General features: G+C 42.2%; 1 protein-coding gene across 1 annotated transcript; it reads left to right on the forward strand.

The window, feature by feature from the left end:
- The first annotated feature begins 2,247 nt into the window (after positions 1–2,247).
- Positions 2,248–16,341, forward strand: WSB1 (WD repeat and SOCS box containing 1). The gene is made up of 9 exons (XM_030536409.1): positions 2,248–2,408; positions 6,262–6,430; positions 7,540–7,808; positions 8,864–8,995; positions 9,455–9,555; positions 11,787–11,959; positions 13,338–13,451; positions 14,447–14,554; positions 15,204–16,341. Exons 1-9 carry the CDS (start codon positions 2,369–2,371, stop codon positions 15,361–15,363), a joined length of 1,266 nt encoding a protein of 421 aa, XP_030392269.1. The 5' UTR covers positions 2,248–2,368; the 3' UTR covers positions 15,364–16,341.
- The last annotated feature ends 6,297 nt before the right edge of the window (positions 16,342–22,638 follow it).

Here is a 22,638-nt window from a genome sequence, read left to right on the forward strand (position 1 = left end):
ATTCGTGTCATATAAGATTCCACCTAGACTATATAATAAAACATGCTAGACCTGCTCAAAAGATTGTCACACACCTCTCCCCCTCAACATGATTTTGGTTGAGTGAGAGGGTAAACGGGAACAAACTGTATTTCACCTGTGTCCAGGAGTCATACTACAAGCAAGGCTGGGTCCTTGCTTGACTGCAAAATAGTTAGGTCCCATCTGCTCTGCAAGAGTGAACCATGTCAAGGAAAGTACCTGTCATAATCAGGTTCCCCGATACTGTTGATTTTTGTAGAACTGGGTTGAAACGTGGTTCTATGTATAGGGTAGACACGGCTAGGCAGAAAGAGAGTGGGAAAACGGAACCTTAGGGTGATGACCTGGAAGTAATGGAAAAAAGGATTAATATACTGTAACAATACATCGGGAGGGTGTCTGGAATCAGGTGATTGTAGTGCAGCCACAAAAGATTAGGACTAAAATATGAACTGAGATTTAACAAATCAGTTTAGGAATATAAATTACATTAGTGGAAAGAGCATTAGATTAGCGTCACTTAATGGCAAGGACAGTAAATAGTACAAGATGGAATGCATCTTGTGATCCATCAGTACTGCTCGAGAGCTATTAAAAAGGGACATATTATTCCAGGTATTGCTCCCAAATCCCTCAAGCAAACCAGAGAAAGGGGGGACAGCAAAACTGACAAAGTCAGCCAGACAGAAAGAGGTATAGAAAGGGAATGTATAAGAAAGGACAGCAAGGAAGAAAAGAGAATGAAGAAAGGAAACAACTGCATTTATAAATTATAGACTAGTTAGGCTGAGTTTAATTGAAAAGCAAGAGATTATTCTAGTTGTGTCTGGTTCCATAGAAACGCTACCCTTTTCATTCTCCAGTAGGATAAAAAGCATATCTCACTCAACCAATGAAACATAAGATAGTATTTCACCATCAGGGGAAAAAGAGTTCATTGGCAGAATGCACCTTGAGAGTGGGCCTCTGCCTGTTAAGCCTACCTTGAGATTTTGTCCCTAAGTGGGATCTCTTTCCAGTGTCCATTGAAATGAGGAAAATAATATCCAACTTCAGAGGCTGTTGTGAAAATTTAGCCCTTGAAATCTATTCCTCCAGAGTCTGTTTGTCTAACTTCCTGACTTGCAAGCAAAGAAGACTGTTTGCATGGAAACAAATGTACAGGTGCAAAACACAAGCCCAATTTCAGAGAAAAGTTTGGGGCCATTTAGACAAGATGGCTTGCAAGACTGCATTTCTCAGATTTTATTGTTCCTCATTGAAATGTTCCTAACACCAGTCCTATCCGGAACTATTATTTTATATTTGCATTACAAACAGCACTCTACAGCCCCAGTAAGGATCGGTGCCCCCTTGTACCAGGTGCTGTACATAACTGTATGAAAACATAGTCCCTGTCCTGGAGGGTTTACAGTCTAGTCAGGGGTCCTGCCCTAGCCAGGATTTATTCTCATGCCAGTTTGTCCAAACTTTGGTTCTGCCCCTGGTTCTGGTCCAAGCCCTGGTCTGCCCCTTGGTTCTGGTCCTGTCCCTTGGTTCTGGTCCAAGCCCTGGTCCTACCCCTTGGTCCTGCCCCTGCCCCTGGTTCTGGTCCAAGCCCTGGTCCTGCCCCTGGTTCTGGTCCTGCCCCTTGGTTCTGGTCCAAGCCCTGGTCCTGCCCCTGCCCCTGGTTCTGGTTCAAGCCCTGGTCTGCCCCTTGGTCCTGCCCCTGCCCCTGGTTCTGGTCCAAGCCCTGGTCCTGCCCCTGGTTCTGGTCCTGCCCCTTGGTTCTGGTCCAAGCCCTGGTCCTGCCCCTGCCCCTGGTTCTGGTTCAAGCCCTGGTCTGCCCCTTGGTTCTGGTTCTGCCCCTTGGTTCTGGTCCTGCCCCTTGGTTCTGGTCCAAGCCCTGGTCCTACCCCTTGGTCCTGCTCGTGCCCCTGGTTCTGGTCCAAGCCCTGGTCCTGCCCCTGGTTCTAGTCCAAACCCAAGTTCTAGCACAAACCTTGTTCCTCATCCTGCCCTTAACTCCTACCCCCTCGCTCTGCCCCGTACTCCTATACACGCCTCCCCCCGTGGAATGGTTAAATGGTTTCTCCCAGGGCCGTGACATCCCCGCACCCCTCGCAGCAGACCTGCCTCACAGTGGCGAGACGGGTTGTGCATGTGTGCGCGAGCGCGCTCATAGCTCCGCCCCCTGGACGGGGCGTGGCCTGCTGCCATGGCCCCGCCCCTACACGACATCCCCGGACGCGGCGGCCATTTTGTCTCAGTGTCGGTCCTGCCTAGCGCCGCGGTAGCGTTTCGTCCGGTCGGTCAGTCCCGTAGCGCCCTGCTCTGTGTCACAGCCGGTCCGAAGGTGGCTCCGTAGATGGCCAGCTTTCCCCCGAGTGTCAACGAGAAGCTCATCGGTGAGAGCCGCGGGGGGAGGGTAGTGCCTGTGGGGTCGGAGGGACTGGGCAGGGGAGCCGGGGGGAATGGGTGGGGTTGGGTACTGTGAGGGTGGGGAGGGGCTGGACTGGGTACAGGGTGGCCACCGGTGGGGGTGGGGGGAGATGCGCCTGGGGTTGGGTGGCGTGTGGGTATGGGGGGGCTGGAGGGGTGGAAGGGGTTGGGTGGCGTGTGGGTATGGGGGGGCTGGAGGGGTGGAAGGGGTTGGGTGGCGTGTGGGTAGAGGGGGGTTGGGTGGCGTGTGGGTAGAGGGGGGCTGGAGGGGTGGAAGGGGTTGGGTGGCGTGTGGGTAGAGGGGGGCTGGAGGGGGGGTTGGGTGGCGTGTGGGTAGAGGGGGCTGGAGGGGGGGTTGGGTGGCGTGTGGGTAGAGGGGGGCTGGAGGGGGGGTTGGGTGGCGTGTGGGTAGAGGGGGGCTGGAGGGGGGTTGGGGGGCGTGTGGGTAGAGGGGGGCTGGAGGGGGGTTGGGGGGCGTGTGGGTATAGGGGAGCTGGAGGGGGGAGTGTGGGTATGGGGGGTAGAAGGGGGGGTTAGGGGAGTGTAGGTGTAGGCAGGGAGGTGGGTATGAGGGGGTCCTGGAGAGGCGGTGGAGGTGGGCTGGGGGGGCTGGGTTGAATAGAATGTGGGCAGAGGTGGAGATGGGGGGTCCTGGAGAGGTGGGGGAGATGGGATGGGGAGCGGGTTATGGGAGTTTGGGTGTGGGGGACACGCCCACTGGAGGGAAGGAAGCCAGTTAGCGAGGGGAGAACCTCTGGAGAGACTGGGGGGTACATCGTGACTTGCGGCGAGGGAGTGGGTGGATCCCAGTGGGATGAGATGTTGGGTGGGGAGCGGGGCCAGGATGGTGAGATGGGGGAGTGGGTGTGGATACCAAGGAGGAACCCAGGCATTGTTGGCTGTTGATTAGGGGTGCGGTTACTATAGGCGTCCTGCTCTGTGGTTGCATAAAATAAAAGCTATCAGCCTCGTTCGAATCTATAATGTGGTCGCTGGTTTGGGATGGTCCAGCTAGTGCCCATGGGGGGCAAAGGTTTTAACCCCATTACGGAGCATCCTGCGATGCCTTAGGGGGGAAGGGAGAGCGATACGGTATGTACTCTGCGGCAGGAGGAAGGACACGTAGCTACCGAGGAGTTTTTCGGGCCATGCTTGTCAACTTCTCCATTTAACCTGATGCAGCAGTCTTGATTGGCAAAGTCTTTGTCCTTGCCTTTTCCGTTTTGAAATAAGAGGTGGCTGCTAGTTGTGTGAAGTCATAGAAATACAGAGTACAGTCAACTTATTAAGTAAAAACTGGACTGTCTGACAAAATGGTTCTTTTGTTAAAGCTATTGTGTTACAAGTCACTTGTAAAAAAAAAAAAATTTTGTGGAGTATATATAATAGCGCACATTTTATGTGACTTTTTATTTTTGCTAATACAAAAAAACCCCAACAAAACCTGCAGACAGGATAGCAAGGGATATCTAATTAAAAAAAAATTATGTATAATACTTTGTTTAGCTATTTTGGACACTTTCTACTGGTGATTTTTTAAAACAGTCCCTGTTTAAGCCACAAAACAATGTATAAATGCATATTTTCACTTACCAACATTAATTTCTTTTTTGGAAATGGTTAATAGTTGCCATTGCATGTGTTGGGTTTCTCATGTACTCACAGAAACTCCACCCTCTTGTATGAATACAGACAGCACGTGAGAAACCAGCCTGGGGCACTTACTCATCCTGAAGGGCGGGGCTGCTGCACGATTCCTTCCATTCATGTTAGGGAGGCTCAAGCTCCAAGGCAGTTGATTTTGAAGTAGGAACATTGTAAATCCATAACAAACACTTGCATGTTTAATAAACATTTTTAAAATTTCATAACAACCATGTGTGATATTTTTGTACCCCTTCCTTTTAAATTTTCATTTGTAAAAATGGACTTGCTGAAAAGCGCTATTTTGTCCTCTTAAATCTGTTGGCTGGTGTAATGAGGACGATAAAACTGCCCTTCCTCTTAGATTGGAGGGAGCAGATATTCTGTGCTCGGGTCCAGTAAATAAGAATACAAATATTTATGACTCTGATTGCCCGATGCTACTTTATTCTGCTATACTCACTAGAAATAAGTGGGATTGAGTGGAATTTTTGGTATAAAAATCTCTCCCCATTTGCCTGACAGTACATCAGTAGTGGTGTTTTGTTTATGTGGGGTGATGAGACATAATGTAACTGACATCGCACACACTTTTAAAAATTTCACCAAGTAAATTTTCTGTTCAGCTCTACTGAAATACTTGCTTGAATTGCAGAGACACAAATTTTGGTGCTATCTGTAATGCTGGAGGCTAGAGTAATTTAATAGTTTCAGCAGACTCAGGCCATGTCTACATCTAAAATTTTGCAGCGCTGGTTGTTACAGCTGTATTAGTACAGCTGTATAGGGCCAGCGCTGCAGAGTGGCCACACTTACAGCAACCAGCGCTGCAAGTGGTGTTAGATGTGGCCACACTGCAGCGCTGTTGGGCGGCTTCAAGGGGGGTTCCGGGACGAGAGAGCAAACCGGGAAAGGAAACCAGCTTCCCCGCGGTTTGCTCTCTCGGTCCCGGAGCCAGCCAGCAAACCGCAGGGAAGGAGACCTGCTTGCTCGGGGTTCCGGGACCGAGAGAGCAAACCGGGAACGCCGCGGTTTGCTCTCTCGGTCCCGGAGCCAGCCAGCAAACCGCAGGGAAGGAGACCTGCTTGCTCGGGGTTCCGGGACCGAGAGAGCAAACCGGGAACGCCGCGGTTTGCTCTCTCGGTCCCGGAGCCACCCAGCAAACCGCAGGGAAGGAGACCTGCTTGCTCGGGGTTCCGGGACCGAGAGAGCAAACCGCGGCGAAGCTGGTTTCCTTTCCCGGTTTGCTCTCTCGGTCCCGGAACCCCGAGCAAGCAGGTCTCCTTCCCTGCGGTTTGCTGGGTGGCTCCGGGACCGAGAGAGCAAACCGCGGCGTTCCCGGTTTGCTCTCTCGGTCCCGGAACCCCGAGCAAGCAGGTCTCCTTCCCTGCGGTTTGCTGGGTGGCTCCGGGACCGAGAGAGCAAACCGCGGCGTTCCCGGTTTGCTCTCTCGGTCCCGGAACCCCGAGCAAGCAGGTCTCCTTCCCTGCGGTTTGCTGGCTGGCTCCGGGACCGAGAGAGCAAACCGTGGCGTTCCCGGTTTGCTCTCTCGGTCCCGGAACCCCGAGCAAGCAGGTCTCCTTCCCTGCGGTTTGCTGGCTGGCTCCGGGACCGAGAGAGCAAACCGGGAAAGGAAACCAGCTTGATTACCAGAGGCTTCCTCCTTCCACGGAGGTCAAGAAAAGCGCTGGTAACTGTCTACATTGGATTACCAGCGCTGGATCACCAGCGCTGGATCCTCTACACCCGAGACAAAACGGGAGTACGGCCAGCGCTGCAAACAGGGAGTTGCAGCGCTGGTGGTGCCCTGCAGATGTGTACACCTTCAAAGTTGCAGCGCTGTAACTCCCTCACCAGCGCTGCAACTTTCTGATGTAGACAAGCCCTCATAAATGAGATTTCAGCTGGGTTCATATTACCTTGAGATGTGGTTTTCTTGTTGGTTATTTAAGTACATTTCTGCTGCTTAATGACCTGAAGTTTTTGCAGTCACTACTAGGAAGACTTTAAATGAATTTATTGTGAAGCAGTCATTTTTCTAGCCAAAAATTGGTTTGTCTGACCTAAAGTAAAAATATCAGCAGAAATCTCTACATTGTTGGTAATAAGTTTAAAATATGCTGAATCTCTTGTTCACATTTTAAATGGGATTTCCTTTTTGTTTGTTTTTTTTAGCAAGATCACGTCCTATAGGAGAACTCTTAGCCCCAACGTCTCCTTTTGATAAGAAGTGTGGACGTGAAAACTGGACCGTTGCCTTTGCACCTGATGGATCTTACTTTGCGTGGTCACAAGGACATCGCATAGTAAAGCTTGTTCCCTGGACCCAATGCTTTAATAACTTGTAAGATTAAAAACTGTGCAGTTTGCTATCAAATTCACTTCCTCCTATTTCTTCATTTTGTAAAAGAAATATGAGGTGACCTGCAAATAAATAAAGATGTTGGTGTGCTGTTTTTGCTTCTTTAAGATGTATAAATGAGAGATTGGGTTATTCGGGTTTTTATCTATAAACTGTCTTGATTTTTATATAAGTAGGGGGAGTCTATGGACAATGGGAGAACTAGATACCACAAGTGAAAGACAGACTTGTGCAATGAGAGAGGAAGTGATTTTAAGCTTGTACTTTTTGTTTAACACCAGATCAACTTCCTGAAACACTGAGAGAGAAGCTCTTTTAAGAGATTCAGATAGCCTACCTCTTCAGTTGAGGACTGAGAACTCCCACTCCAGTCTTTGGTTCTCCAACAAAATCAGGAAACATGTCCTTATATTCTTGGAATATCTAAGCTTAAAAAAAAAAAAAGGCAGAGTATTCCCAGCATATTTTCAGCACATTATAAAAAGAACACTGCACATTTTTAATTTGCAGGTCACTTTTAAGTCCATTTGGAAGTTGGTAAATTTTTGTGATTGTCAGCTGCATTTCCTTGTATAGCAAATACATTTTCTCTGTACTGTACTCGGTTTATTAAGTATGGTGTGCAGGCTTCAATGTCTCTTACTAGGATTTTTCTAATTAAATGTAGTGTTTTGAAGGGCATATTGGTGAGTTGTAGCAGAACAGAAAGGATCCCTCCCTCCCCCAATCTTTTATATAAAAAACAACTCAAATACTTAACTGTAATATACATTCAGATACTCACTAAAAATTTCGGTTTAAGTATAGCATTTAAAATGTTATCTTTCATGAAGGGTTAAAGAAGCTAACTGCTCTGTACAGAAGTAGAATTAGGAAACTGGAATTTATTGCTATAATGGGCAAGGTTTTCAGATATGGCAAACCCACTGACAAACAAGGGACAGTCATTTTAAAATCTTAAGGTATTAATTTTAGATACAGTAGCAATATGTGTATTATGACTGCCCATAGATTTATTGAAATAAAATACTGAGTTCATTGTGTTTCTAGAGTAAAGCGCATTCTTTCTAAAATGCTGACTTGTTTTGCAGCTTGTTGCACGGCACAAAGAATGTTGCAAATTCAGTCAATGCAAGACTCTCAAGACAGAACAGTGATAGTGGTCAAAAAAATAAGCCTTGTGAGCATATAATTGATTGTGGTGATATAGTCTGGAGTCTTGCTTTTGGGTCTTCAGTGCCTGAAAAACAGAGTCGCTGTGTGAATATAGAATGGCATCGATTCAAATTTGGGCAGGATCAGCTTCTCCTTGCAACTGGCTTGAACAACGGGCGCATCAAAATATGGGATGTATACACAGGTACAGGAGCTTGTTTAAATGTATGTCTTGCCATTGTCACTTAATGCAGCATTGTAGCTATATCATAAACTAGAAATGGCTAGCTTCTAAATGTATTGGTTTATGAATGCTAATTTGAAAAGTGCAGTTAAAATGAACTAAGTTAGGTCTAAAAATAGAAGGAACCTTTGCAACTACAATTGTACTAAAGAAATGCTGTTGAAAAGAGAAATGGTTCAGGTTGTACTTCAGTGTCTCCGGGCTAAGATGGCAGATTACATACCAAACCATTACTGTCTTGTTATTGCTTTGTGAAATCTCACCTGAAATGCACTTCAGAAGTGTCATTTGGATGTGGCAGAGAACTGGGTGGCATGGGGGAAGAAATATTAGTTTAGGCCTTGGTCCATAAAAATGTGTAAGTATGTGCTTGACTTGAGACACTTGAATTTTTTAGCTTTTTTTATGGAAAACTCAGCATTCCAGGTAGGGAAGAGTTTCCTTTAGTACTTTAGTTATGGGGAAGGTTTTTTAGAAATAATTATCGCTTGCCCCACTTTTTTTATGAGCAATACTGATTCTGTTAAAATAGGCTGACAGTCGTAACCTTTGAAGCTACAAGGGGGTATGAGATCCTGCAATTTAATTTGTAATTACCATTATATTGGGCTGCAACTAACTCCTGGTCAGTTAGTAGTGAAATTACTTAATGAATATTAGGGAAGTTGCTATTGAAAAACTTGCTCTTTGAAGTTAAGAACAAAACCACGCATTCATCTAAAGTGAAAAGGTAATTCACTTAGGTTAGTTCTCAAACATCTAATCTTGTTGTTGTATAGATTTTAGAAGTTTTCCAGACCTAGTCAGAGTTGAAAGATTAACTGCGTCTTATCACTATGAAGTATGTATACAAGATAAATTTCTTTACATATTTTAGATACATCTCTGCTCTAGCCAGTTTCCAAAAGTAGGCAAGAAGGAGGAATTTTATCGTTAAGCTTTATTTGTGGGCGTTTAATTTGAGTAAAAGAATTGCTATGCACGTTCCCTTGATTGGTATCGTTCTTGTGCAACAGGAAAACTCCTCCTTAATCTGATGGACCATACTGAATTGGTCAGAGATTTAACCTTTGCCCCAGATGGCAGCCTGATATTAGTGTCTGCATCAAGAGACAAAACGCTAAGAGTGTGGGACCTGAAAGATGATGGTATAGTTTTGTTTTGTTTCTTTTTTAAATTCACCTGTTGGGAGAGCATAGAGCAATCTTTTTGCAGCTGTCAGCAGTAGTATCAATGTATATTTTGGATTTTTAAACCTTTATTGACCTCAGCCCCCTTATAGTAGTCATTTAATCATCATCCCATATAGTGCAGACTGTATCAACACCTCAGCAAGGAGCCATGTATTTGAGGTTCAGTGGCCATTTACAATGGTATGTGTGCTGACCCTGCTGGTCAAGGTACAGAGTTTGGAGGCCATTTCAGTATGGCAGGTAACTTTTATACAGCCAGAGTCTCTTTAAAACAGTAGTTTAGAACAACAGTACAGTGTCTTTTTAAGAAAATCTCTTGCATAAAATGTTAAATACAACTGGATTTGGACTATTCCTGGGGGTTACTAATCTGGAACTAATACTCCTAGTTTTGCCATTTTTTTTCCTTTGCAGGAAATATGATGAAGGTATTAAGAGGGCACCAGAATTGGGTGTATGGCTGTGCTTTTTCTCCAGACTCTTCCATTCTGTGTTCGGTTGGAGCCAGTAAAGCAGTATGTGTCAGAGTTTCTTGTTCATAAGTTTATTATTGAATTGTGCATATAATCACTTTAAATCTAAGTAACAAACAAAGCTTGTGCTCGGTGTCATGAACTTCTAATGTTTTTATGATGATGCAAGAAGTTGCATGAAAGAAATTGAAGTAAACTATCTAAGATGCTTTCATATACTGATTTATGAACTGAGAACTTGCACTGCTTTTAGTTGAAGAAACCTGAAGCATCCTTTGAAGTAGCTTGCACATCTGCATCTGTTCATAAAATAAAAATCAAGGAAAGTAAAACTTGTAGTGTTAAGAATGGACTATTTAGGCTCATGTTTTAATCAAATTATCTTGCTGTTGATTTTATCCTTTCTATTTCCTGCTCAATTAAAAGGACTTTCAAAGTCTGAGCTGGTCATTGTCTCTTCTGCTGAACAAAAATGTTTCTGCATATTCTCAAATACAAATAGCACTCATGTGTCTAAAACATCTAGAATGAAGAACAGCATATTGGTTCTGTTTCCATCAGTATTCTAATATCCTGCTAAAGAACTGAAAGCAGTGCAGGTAAAGCACGTTTTATAATAAACTGCTCTTCTTGGCACTGAAAAACTATTAATTAGTATAAAATAGCGGCAAGGGAAAAGACTAGCATATAGTTTATGAATAGTATACTAAAGTTAATTGATTAGCAAAACCATAATTAATGTGAACATTGAAGACTGGTAGCTAGGATAATTGTTAGAATGCATTTTATATTTTTTAAAAAAGTTTGGTAAATTAACAGTTCAGATTTGATAGAGAACAGTTTAGTCCTTTAAAATAGAACAGATGTGGATGTATTCATTGATATTTTTAGGCTGTGTGTTTTCCATAAGCTTCTTGCTTTCCCTGTCACAGGTGGTGGCAGCAATATTGGTGTGATTGAGGTTAAGCTGGCACCACTCACACAGGCGCACAATGGTGTTAGCTGGGCAGAAAGAGTGGCATCTCTGGCTACCAGGCTGGGGGCGAACTTTACCATAGGACGAAGTAACCTTGCATTCGACTGCAAGGTGTACTGTACGTACGCAGGTGCTGGTTGATGTCCACTTTCTGCTTTTTTCTTTCTTTCTTTTTATTTTTTAATTTTCACAGCAGTGAAACCCATTGACTCCTAAAACTTAAATTTTATTTTCCAGTTTTATGGAATGTTGGGGTCTTATTAGTGAAACTGGTCAACATGATACTTATAACTAACTGACTTAAAAAAAGGTTTCATTTTAGTAAAGTGTGTGAGGCACTAATACTATTTTCTTTGGTTAAACTTAAGTTGTTTGCATTTTATCTGCCTGAGATATTGTTAGTATTTAATCTGCAAGTAAAATTGTACTGGGGGAAAAAGACCTAAAGAGCACTTGCAGGGACAGATTTAATATATAGTTTTGTACCCATAAATTTAGCCTATTTTCTGTAACATATGTTAAAACATAGTAGATCCTTCATATCAAGATATTCTGCACAGTCTTCAGTGCAGTTTTATATAATGTAGAACTGCATGTAAAATCCCTCAAAATTAGTATTATACTTGTACTTTACCAATTTCTGTAGTAAAATTTACAGTAAGCTGGGTAAATCACAATACTCAAATGTTTTTATTGTTGATATAATTAAACTTAAGATGCATAAATTTTTTTTAATAATGTGGTTAGACTTCCTTGTTATGTTGCCAAAGACATTTCTTTTGGCTGTGAATTCTCTTTGCTTGCAGTATCTGTTTCTCTTCCTAGGCTGACGGTGATCCAAGCGTATTGTAAACAAGTGATCTTAAACTCAAAGGGGATGCCACTGGAGTAACAATATGTTAACCTTACTTTTTCTGTCTGTATATTTCTTAAAAATTTGGTAGTTATTGAAAAGAGGGGATTAGTGCTTAACCCTATTTATTTCTGTGTATTTAATAAAATTTCATAATACATGGATTTCAGTAAAACTACATGGTTAAATTGCATTGCCTTTCTTATATTTTGGCTTATTTTGTAAATAACATTTAACAAACTTAAGTTAGAATTTGCATGTCTGCTTTAATTTTTTTTAAAAACTGATTTTAATCTGAGTATGACACGAGCATATTCTTAATTGTAGTAATTTATAATGCTTGATTTAATATAATCCTAAGTAAAACTAGCAGACAGTTAAGAAATGTAAATGCTGCATTGGGTATCTGAGCAAAAGCTATAACATTAGCTTTTCTAATTTCAGGTTTTTCTTTGGGATATGGATAAGTACTCCATGATTCGTAAACTAGAAGGACATCTCAACGATGTTGTAGCTTGTGAGTTTTCCCCTGATGGAGCTTTACTGGCTACTGCATCTTACGATACTCGAGTTTATGTCTGGGATCCCCATACTGGAGTTATTCTAATGGAATTTGGGTAAGCAGAGTGTTTAAATGTTAATTTTTAGTTCCCTCTTGGAATTTACAAAAGGATCTGACCATAGTTTGTACCTAATGAAAATGTAAGGAGTGACAAAGTTATGGAACTGTTGCATGGTTAGATTTAATAAGATATGATGTCAAATAACTAACTCAGTTGAAGTTTTATTTATATAAGTAAGCCAATCAGGCAATACTTTAATATAGCACTATTCTGGATGGACATACATTCCAGCTCTCTGTAACTGTAGAATTGGTGACGGCGTATTTCAGTTCACATCTGGAAGGAAAGAGTTTTGGGGAAGTTAGTTATAGGATGTGAGACACAGATTTCAAATCCAGCCATTATTACTGACAGCTGTGGCAACCAGCAGTTCCTAATGAGTTAAAAATATCTTTCAATGGGTCATTATTTCATTCATAACAGCAAACATCTGCAATAATAAATACCTTTATCACTCACAGGATGTAATTGCCTCATTAGCACCCGTTATTAATTACCCTGTGTTGTTTATTATAACGTACTTCTGTAGACATGCTTCATTAATTGAGAAGGGTCCCTTCCTGGACACCTGGACTCTTACAGATTGAGAGGAGCAGGGAATAATTAGAGCCTAATACTTGATTAAGTTGCTGAGCATTGGGCACATGCTCAGTTCAGCTTAAGAACAGATACTGAGGCCTTAGAATCCAGACACACTTGGGCTAATACAGCACGGATTCTGAGAGTCTTAAACTCAAATTCTTTGTATATTGAACGTACACAAATCATAACCAGTTAATATTTACTAACAGAATTGCTAAAATGGTTCAAGATCTTATAAAAACCTAAGGCATGCCTGTTAATTGCACAGTAATTGGAAAGAGAATGCAGGGGACTGGACTAGATTACCTCTTGGAGTCCCTCCCAGTCCCATGATTCTTACTTGGTTAGCTTGACTAATAAATGAGAAGAAACTCAGCTTTGGACAGTAGAAGGCTAGAGTAGTACCATATTGACACCAAACAGTAAGATTTTATTCCCTGGGAGAAAACTGCTCTATCGTGTAGTTATTAAATTCCCCTGTTTTATAACATGAAAGATTATTTTTGGGATGAACAATTAGCTCAAAACTCTGTTCTGGGGGAGTACTTTTTCTGTAATTGAAAAACCTACTAGTGGAAATGTCTTTAGTATATAAAGAAATACTGTGGTGCTCTTTGTAGAGCTTTGCAGCAGTATCTCTTAATTCATACTTCAGAGACGTGTGTGTGTGTGTGTGTGTGTAAAAAATAAAAATTGTCCTGAGGTCTATCACTGATCATGGCTAACAGAAACTCCTACATAGTTTTCAGTGGTTATGCTGTTAACTGAGCCTGTCTTTGTCTGTCTACAGGCATCTGTTTCCTGCTCCGACGCCAATATTTGCTGGGGGAGCGAATGACAGATGGGTTAGATCTGTATCTTTTAGTCACGATGGACTGCATATTGCAAGCCTTGCTGATGATAAGTAAGTATGAGGAAAGAGTTGTCAGACTCTTGCTGCTTCTCAGTAATTACAAATTCCTTGTACTACACAACTTATTTTTTTAAACTGAGAACTGACTTCTAACTGACAGACTGCTTGTACCAATGCCTTGCTGTCTGAATGATGGTCTGTTGTAAAACTCTCTCCCATAGCCATATAAAATAAACAGGAGATGGTGTACAGGGTAGATGACTTAAATAGCCTTCTAAATATACAAATATATCTGTAAAAGGGTGGAGAAATAAAGGACCTCTGTTTAGGTTTAAATCATTGAAATAGTGTGCTTCTGTGTCTGTTTGAATTAAATTTTTCTTGAAAAAATGTCGTCAGTATGGTTACTTGGGTCATCCTATTTTACTTCTGTACTTGTATATGGTTTTGTTAATGAAGACTAACAGTAAGTTTTTAAAGCAGAAGATTTTGAAGATAGGGAAGGCATCCTGTCTAAGGCAAGGAAACACTGTTACCTTGCTTTGGTAGCTTGCTAAAATTAATACTAAGAACTCCTAGCAGAAATAACATCTGCTAATGTTTTGAGACTCAGCCTGCACTTTCAGATCATCAGTTAAAATTCTTTGGCTGCAGTAACCTACTTTTTTTTTGCATGCTGTTACTAAGTCTGTAGTGTCTGTTGCAAACTCTTCAAACCACTGACATTATATTTAGAACTGCTATCTGTCTGATGCACAAATATAAAGTTATATCTGACTATATTAGTGGTTTTCAACCTGTGGTCCGTGGACCCCTGGGGGTCTGCAGACTGTTCAAGATTTCCAAAGGAGTCCACACCTCCATTTGAAATTTTTTAGAGGTTTTCAAATGAAAGGTTGAAAACCACCGGACTACATGACTGCAAGTGAAAATAGTATATTATAAATATATATTTGTTTCTCAATTAGGTTAACACTTCATAAATTATTGTACTGCATTAAAGAAATGGATTACTCTACCTTTAACAGCGAACTTTTTTCTTCCAGAATGGTGAGGTTCTGGAGTATTGAAGAAGACTGTCCTGTACAAGTTGCACCTTTGAACAGTGGGCTTTGCTGTGCCTTTTCTACTGATGGCAGTGTTCTAGCTGCTGGGTGAGTATACAGCTAATAATTCTTAACTTACGCAGTAATATTCATCCTCAAAGGATAACTTTGGAAATGTTAACTAACAGTTCTAGCTTCCTCATTTCTAAATGATATTTCGTTGCTTTTGATTGTTTGAAGGAGGGATCAAAGCTTAGTCACTCAAGCCTTGAGTTCAACACCACGGAGAGTTTAACCAGCATAGTCTCGCTCTATTTCTCTTTAATATTTAGGAAATGATCAAGCAAGCAACAAACGTGGGTCTGACCCATACACACTACAACAGCACGGTGCAAATGCTGTAAAAGCCCTCTAGCCATCCAGGGGAGAATTCTCCTTGTGCAGGTAGTGCACTTGGCAGTCCTACACAGGCTCCTTGAATTCCCTAGCATAGTACACTGCTATTTATAGTCTGAGCAGCTCAGTATCTGCTGCCACCATTGCTTGAGAGAGAGAGCTGTGTGAGACCTGCTGGATGCTTTTTCAGCCCAGGAGCAGAGCATGCAATCTCAACTTGGCTATTTAACATCTAGAGATAGGGAACAAGTAGTTCAGAGGAGAGGATTTATTTGGCCTTCCCCCAGCTATCGAATTATAAGGGTGTGCAATTCTGAAAGTAGTTCTGTGGAATCATTGACTTTTATGTGTTTGTGTGCAGAACGCACGATGGAAGTGTGTACTTCTGGGCAACTCCAAAACATGTGTCCAGTCTTCAGCACCTGTGTCGCATGGCAATTAGAAGAGTGATGCCTACTAGCCAAGTCAAGAACCTGCCTGTCCCTTCAAAAGTGGTGGAGTTTCTTTCCTACCTGACTTAATCCAAAAAACCCCAAATCCTTTGCATGTGACCAGTCTGCTGAAACTGGTAAAATTACTGGTACATTTTTAAAGAATCTTCAAGCTTTATTCAGCCTTCAAGCTTCAAACTCTACAAGTTTTCAAGATCTGTTTAAATTTGATACATCTAAAAAATCTGTCCTGCATTTTGACAGTGGAGTTTTTAATATTTATAAAAAAAATTCAGTAGAAGTATTTCTGAAGTTCTCATGACAATTTTCTAAAATCTGACTGTGAAAACATGTACATATGTAGATGTGAGCAGCTGTGTGTTATCAGTGGACCTCTAAATTGCTTTTCTGATTCAGTGTATATTGTGTATATATTGTTTCTGTAGAGCCATCAGTGCTGTAAAGCAGAAGGATAGCTGTTATTCTGGGACACTGAGTTAGACAAATATTGATTTAAAGAAGCTTAACTGCTTTGTACATACATACATTAGTTGGGGTTCAGGATGCTGATCCACAGATACAAATTTGTTAGGTTTTTTTTGTGGAGAGGTACAGCTTAGTTTTCATTAGTGCTGATGTGTGGTTAAGAGAAGTAAGTTGAGTGAGGGATGGATTAGATAGACTGTAAGTCCGGAACATCAATTAGCAAACACTTTTGTCATCCAAAGCTGGCCTTAATTTTTGCAACAACAAACATTAAATTTAAACCCTGGGTTGTGATTAAGAAAAATATCCTTGAATTTCTGAAAACTAACTACTGTATTGTTGCCTGGTATGTTTTCTGTAATATGTGAAGTTTACAGACTTGTATTATTCTGCGACCCTATAATATCTCTTGAGAGGGTGATATTGGTTAACTGCCAACGATAAGCAAAATGTTTGCTTCTGCCTTCTGTTATTTATCTGTACCTGCAGATATAAAGAATGTATGCATTGCATAAAATGCCTGATTATATATATTTTTTGTTTTTTATTAAAGACTTGTACAAAAACCTCACTTTTCTGAAACCATGATGTCTGACTTTTTTTGTATGCAAGGTGGTGTTGGCTATGAAAATACTTAGGTAGTTTGAGTGAAAAGTGTTAAACTATATTGTGATAATACTCTAAACCCTCAAGGACATAATACAGTGCATATAGTGGAGGAGGGTTGTGTGACAGACCCAAACCAGTGGGGTACAGAAGTCTGGTAGAGGGCAAATATACTGGTCGCTGGGTGAGTAGTTTTCTGTTACTTGAGTGACCAGAGCAGGGGCTGCACTAGAGTAATCAGGAACCTGCTAGAACCAATTAAGGTAGACAGGCTGATTAGAACAACTGCAGCCAATCAAGGCAGGCTAATTAGGGCACCTGGGTTTAAAAAGGAGCTCACTCCAGTCAGGGAGTGGGGAGCCAGAGGAGAGGAAGTGCATGTGAGGAGCTGGGAGCAAGAGGCGCATGCTAGGAGCTGAGAGTGAGAGGGTGTGCTGCTGGAGGATTGAGGAGTACAAGCGTTATCAGACACCAGGAGGAAGATCCTGTGGTGAGGATAAAGAAGGTGTTTGGAGGAGGCCATGGGGAAGTAGCCCAGGGAGGTGTAGCTGTCATGCAGCTGGTACAGGAGGCACTATAGACAGCTGCAATCCACAGGGCCCTGGGCTCGAACCCGGAGTAGAGAGCGGGCCGGGTTCCCCCCAAGCCTCCCCACTCCTGATCAGACACAGGAGAAGTTGACTGAGCCTGTGGGGAAGATCACTGAGGTAAGCAAATCTGCCAATAAGCGCAGGACCCACCAAGGTAGAGGAGGGACTATGTCACAGTTGATAGTGTTAAACTGCATGTCAGTATATCTGAAAGTATTTAAGCTTCTCAAAAGGCCTGCCAAAGATGTGGAAGATTCTCTTAGGCCATGTGTACACCATACTTTTGGCATAGATGTGCCAGGCAGGAGTGTAAAGAGGTGTGATCCTTGATTGATAGCTGTGCTGACAAAAGGTCCTAGTGTAGGTGCAGTTCTACTGGTGCTTTTACTGGCATGGGTGGCTTGGGGCCTGGAATAAACTATACTAGTAACATTGCAGTGTTGCTGGTATACACTGCATCCACCCTAAGTCCTAGGAGCACTTTGGTACCGCGCTCATGTGTAGTCATGGCCTTATACAGACGCAGAGAAATAGTCTGTCCAGTTACTTAAACATGCAGTGCTTTTCTTCTTAACCCATACCTTATATGTACATGCAGGTATAAAATGTTTGCTGGTGGGCTAGAAAATTCCAGAATTATAAAATCTGATATCCATAATAAATGGACTGCATTGAAGGTTATATTAGACTAGATTTTGAGCAATGATGAGATGGGGGAAGAGCTTTAACTGTAGCAAACACAAGAGTGTTGACTGGAACTCTGTACAAAAGGGAGACTTCAGAAGAGATGGTTTACCCCGCTGCAAATATGAGTACAGCAGAAATAGTTTGCCTTGAAAAGGTGCTAAGAAAACCCTCTCAATATGGAAATAAAAGTAGGCAATTGCAAACTGAAAAACTTATGGTGAATGGGATGTAAAATGTTCCATATTAAATGAGGGAAGTCAAGAACCAAGCAGAAATGAAAACTGGCCTGTAAGGATTAAAGTTATGGACAGTGTAGCAGACTTGCACAATTCTTGCACAATAACTGTACTGGGGTGTTAACTTCTAGCTAATGATGGCAATTTAAGGAAGAAAAGTTTGATTACAAGACACATCTGTACTGAATATAAGGGTTATTTACAATTCTAGTCTCTATCTTCTGTAATGTGATTTAGGGAACTGACCTATTATAAGCTCTCTACCTACATGGATGGGTGTGAAAGGCAACTAGTAGGAAACAGCAAAAATTGTCCAAATGTATAGGAAAAGGCAAATTTTACTAGCTCACTGGATTTTCAAAGGAATTGTTTTAACAACCCTTTTTTTTAAAAAGGTAACCTCTAGGCCTGTAGTCCAGCACTCACCCAACCAGCTGCTGAGAACTGTGCTGTCACTCTGATGACCTTTTGGGCTTGTGTCCTAGTTCAAACCTCATGCTTTTGCATGCCACTCAAAACCGTTCTAGAGGATTTGAAGAAATCCAACTTGAAAAGTAGGCCTTCATTTAGAAGTTAAAGGTGCCCATTTTTTATGTACTTGTAATCTTCCAATCCCAATACAGGTTTCAGGGTGGTAGCTGTGTTAGTCTGTATCAGCAAAAAGAACGAGGAGTACTTGTGGCACTTTAGGGCTGGTCTACACTACGAGGGAAAATCGATCTTAGATACGCAACTTCAGCTACGTGAATAATGTAGCTGAAGTCGAAGTATCTAAGATCGAATTACCATCCTCATGGCGCTGGATCGATGTCCGCAGCTCCCCCTGTCGATTCCGCAACTCCGTTCGGGTTGGTGGAGTTACGGAATTGATATAAGCGCGTTCGGGGATCGATATATCGTGTCGAGATGAGATATATCGATCCCCGAGCAATCAATTGCTACCCGCCGATACGGCGGGTAGTGAAGACATACCCTTAGAGACTAACAAAAGCTTATGCTCGAATAAATTTGTTAGTCTCTAAGGTGCCATAAGTAATCCCAGTACAGGTTCTGAATTCCAAAGTGTCTCTGCCTTTTTAGGTACCACAATTTAAAAAAAAAAAAAAAAAGTGAAAATCTTAATACAGTTTAAAAAATTTTAGGGGGAGTGGGGTGTTGGGGTTTTTTTTGGTTATCCTATAAGTGCTACTAGGTCAATTTTGCCAGCGAGCCAGGTCATTTTTAAAATTATCTTAAATGATGTAACTAGTTTAGATGGAGACAGTTATGCTAGTGCGATAGAGCAGCACACAATTCCATTAACATGATGGTGCCAAACAAAATTGGTCAACCAATCATACTACAGTAAAAAATACCTGTCAGCTGGACTTAATTGTACTGAATTAATTTTTTTTTTGTTTAGTGCAATTTTAATTAATTTAAAGCAAACAATACAAAGTAGAGGACCTAAAATTCAAATAACAGGGTTGTTGAAGACAGCTGAGGTACAGAGCCTTTCTCCCAGGTCCCCTGTGACTTAGGTCTTTTGTAACCTACCAGTGTTATCAGCTGATAGCTACTCCTCTGGTCTAGTGAATTTGAGGAGTTCATCGCTGTCCAGTTTCAAATAGCAAAGTAGATATATCACATTTGGCACAGACTCCCTGCTTGATCTTCTCACCAGGGAGGATAGCAAACCAGTGGCCCCCAAGGAGGCTGCTCCCTGACCTCATGGTTGTTGCTATAGTGGCAAGTTTAGGGTAGGTCTACACTAGAAGATTTTACAAGCATAGCTATATGTGTTAGCATAGCTGTACCAGTAAAAGTCCCAAGCTAGTATAAAAGTTGAGGAACCAGTATAAGCTACACTGCACAATAAGTACTTTTATACTGATAGTATCTGCATCAGGAGGGTTTTAACTATACTGATACAGTTAATACAGCAAAACCTTTGTAGTGTGACCTAGTCATTACTCTGCAACTGCTCATGCTGTACTAGTTCTGTGAATGATTAGAGGGCTCAGATCTCCAGAGTTGTAATCGTGGTGTTTACTAGCACTGTATTCACCTAAATAACTGTAGTGACAAAGCAGGATGTGGATATGTAGAGACTCCCAAGATTAAAATAATATTTTCTTCAGGGATGCAACCCCTAGGCATATTAATTTAAATCCCTTTAGAGATCTTATAGAGGCAGTAGCCCTGTTGTGTATTTTTAAAAATAACTTGATACAGGAAGCATAAATGCAATAGGAAAGACAATTAACTTGGTAACAACATGAATTTCCTGCTTTGAAAATGGCTTGCTTAGCCTTGACTTATGCTCAAGTGCTTTGGCGTTTATCTTCCAGCAAGAGATCATTAACTAGCCACATCATTCAGTTTCATTAAGCAATTAGTTTAATTAGACTGAGATTATGTGTGTGGGGGGGGAAGCAAATTTGTTCTGCTCACAGAGTGTGCCCAAATATAGTCAAATTGGGATTACTTTACATGTAACTGAAAGTATAAAAGATCAAAGTGATATTTCTTGTGTCTCGTTTAGGAACCAGGGACCTTTTTATTTTACAGCAAATATAGCACAATTATTCTGGCACCATCACCAGTTAATTGGGTGTGTGCACTAATGACATCTCCTTTGATTTAACAATGTCACGCTCTTCCATTCAGAATGCTGTGTCTTGCTTATTATGTTGTCCAAAGAAGTCTGATGGTTTCATGCTTTTGTAGCTAGAGGAAATAAAGATGGAATTTCACGTATGTGAAGTAACCACTGTACATTTGCAGGATTTGGGCTTTCTCTCTAGCTTGCTTCAGTCTTGTGCCTGATTCTCTGTTCTCCTCCACCTTTATGCAGTTGTTTATATCAGTGCAAAGTGCTACCAGATCAGAATAGTAGCCTTTTGCCCGATTCTGATCTTTCACCAATTTTACACATTTTCACATGGAGTTGGTTCTAATTTGCGACAGTGTTTAAGAGAGATCTGAATGCTGCCTTGAGGTGAAGTATTTCATGAAGTAACATTTACAGGCTGGGAAGCTACCTTAATGTCTGTAATTTGAGCCAAGTTTGGCAAACCCTAAAATTCACGATCTTGAATTTTTTGTTCTCGTGGAGTGATGCTGTGTGACTGAAAAGCAGCTCAAACCAGTTTACGCTAGTCTGAGAGCAGCAAGGGCTGAAGAGGCTCGACTAGCTGAGTATGGTTAGTTTGTCACAGTCCATATCGTGTATTTAAAAGGCACACACAACCCCCTTGGCTTAAAGGCAAACAACAAATTCGAAAGGAGGCGCCCACTCCCCACCCAGATAAAATATGCCTGCAATGAAACGACTCTGGATCCTGATGCTTGGCTTTTATATACGTCTCCTTTAAAACTTGCAGGGTTGATGTACCTAATCCTTCCCCAGAGTAAGGAGAGAGCCTCTGTTTTGTGGTCTTCCTTTTCCCTCTGAACAAAGGGAAACGTTTTCTGCCTGTTGTGAAACCTGCTGGTGTTTGCTCCAGAGCAGCCAGACCAATCTCTTTTGACCAAATACAAATGCCTCCTTTAGGGCCAAACCTTCCTTTTTAGGAATGTACAGACTCTGGGGAATTGAGGGAGCTGAACAGAACTGCAGTAGCGGTAGGAATTTCAAGCCTTTTCATTTGTATATAAACATGAACAGCCTGAAGTGGTTCTCCTACTGTCTTCCTCTGACCAGCTTGGCACAGAGAGTGTAGGATCTAGAGTCCACACACGGGCATGGCTACCCTAGAGCGCAGGCCAGATTAGCTGCCACTGATTTTAGAAGACTCCCTTTTGGGTGCAATAGGGCAAACAGCAGTCTGCCCCTTCCCCTCCTGATAAATTTCCATCCAATCCCTGTCTTTCTCACATCAAACTTTACCACAACATAGGGGAAGTAAGTGTGGTTCAGTGAGCAGGCACTGAACTAGGTGGCTGGAGACCTGCATTCTCTTCCTGGCTCTGTCACTGACCTGCTGTGTGCAAATCACTTCACCTCAACGCTTGTCTATTTAGATGGTAAGCTCTTTGAGGAAGAAACCGTCTTTTACTATGTGTGTGTATACAGAATCTAGCACAAAAAGACCCCAGTCTTAGTTGAGGCATGCTTGAGGCATTACTGTACCGTGAGCTCCTTTCTGTTAACTAACTATGAGCTGAAAACATCTCATGAAGATTGCCCTTTATGAATCTGTTGGCTGCTGGGTAATGGGAGAGTAAAAGCCCACCTGACTCAGCAAGTTTTTGTTTGCACCCAGTACCTACTTCTGCTGTCTTGGATTAACTACAAACACCGTATGAGAATGAAGAAGAAATTACTACTTAACATGGTCTAGCAGGCCTCAGTGCGAGAAAGTTGTTTGTGAATATCCTCACCATTTGGTATCTTACCTATCTATACTGTGGCCCCTTCTTCCAACAGGAGTGCTGCCCCTTTCCTGAGCAGTAGGACTATGCACCAGTTGTGACACTGATATGGTCACGAACAACACAGAGGCAAGTCCCTCTTCCAGAAATCTCAACCCAAACACCAATGTCCGGTTCCCAGGAAGCTACCCTGTTCCAAGAATTGCCTCCAACATCCTGGCTCTCAGCAAGCGAGTGTGAGTATAAATAGCAGTGACTCAGCTGTGCCAAGTACAACCCCACCCTGAAGTTGAAGGGTACGTGCTTGGCGCGGCTCAGCCGGGCCTCTGCTGATGCTGCTCAGGGCTACCACAGCTGCCCTACTGTTCAAACTCGCACTAACTTGGTGAGAGCGATGTGTAAAT

This window comes from Gopherus evgoodei, chromosome 17, assembly GCF_007399415.2.
Source record: "Gopherus evgoodei ecotype Sinaloan lineage chromosome 17, rGopEvg1_v1.p, whole genome shotgun sequence".
In the NCBI taxonomy this organism is placed as follows: domain Eukaryota; kingdom Metazoa; phylum Chordata; order Testudines; family Testudinidae; genus Gopherus; species Gopherus evgoodei.

Bases quoted from the DNA above. Each gene is read 5' to 3' on its own strand.
- WSB1 (XM_030536409.1), top strand. From the start codon at position 2,369: ATGGCCAGCTTTCCCCCGAGTGTCAACGAGAAGCTCATCG. The intron at 6,431-7,539 runs GTAAGATTAAAA...CTTGTTTTGCAG, and splicing joins ACCCAATGCTTTAATAACTT to CTTGTTGCACGGCACAAAGA. The intron at 11,960-13,337 runs GTAAGCAGAGTG...GTCTGTCTACAG, and splicing joins GTTATTCTAATGGAATTTGG to GCATCTGTTTCCTGCTCCGA.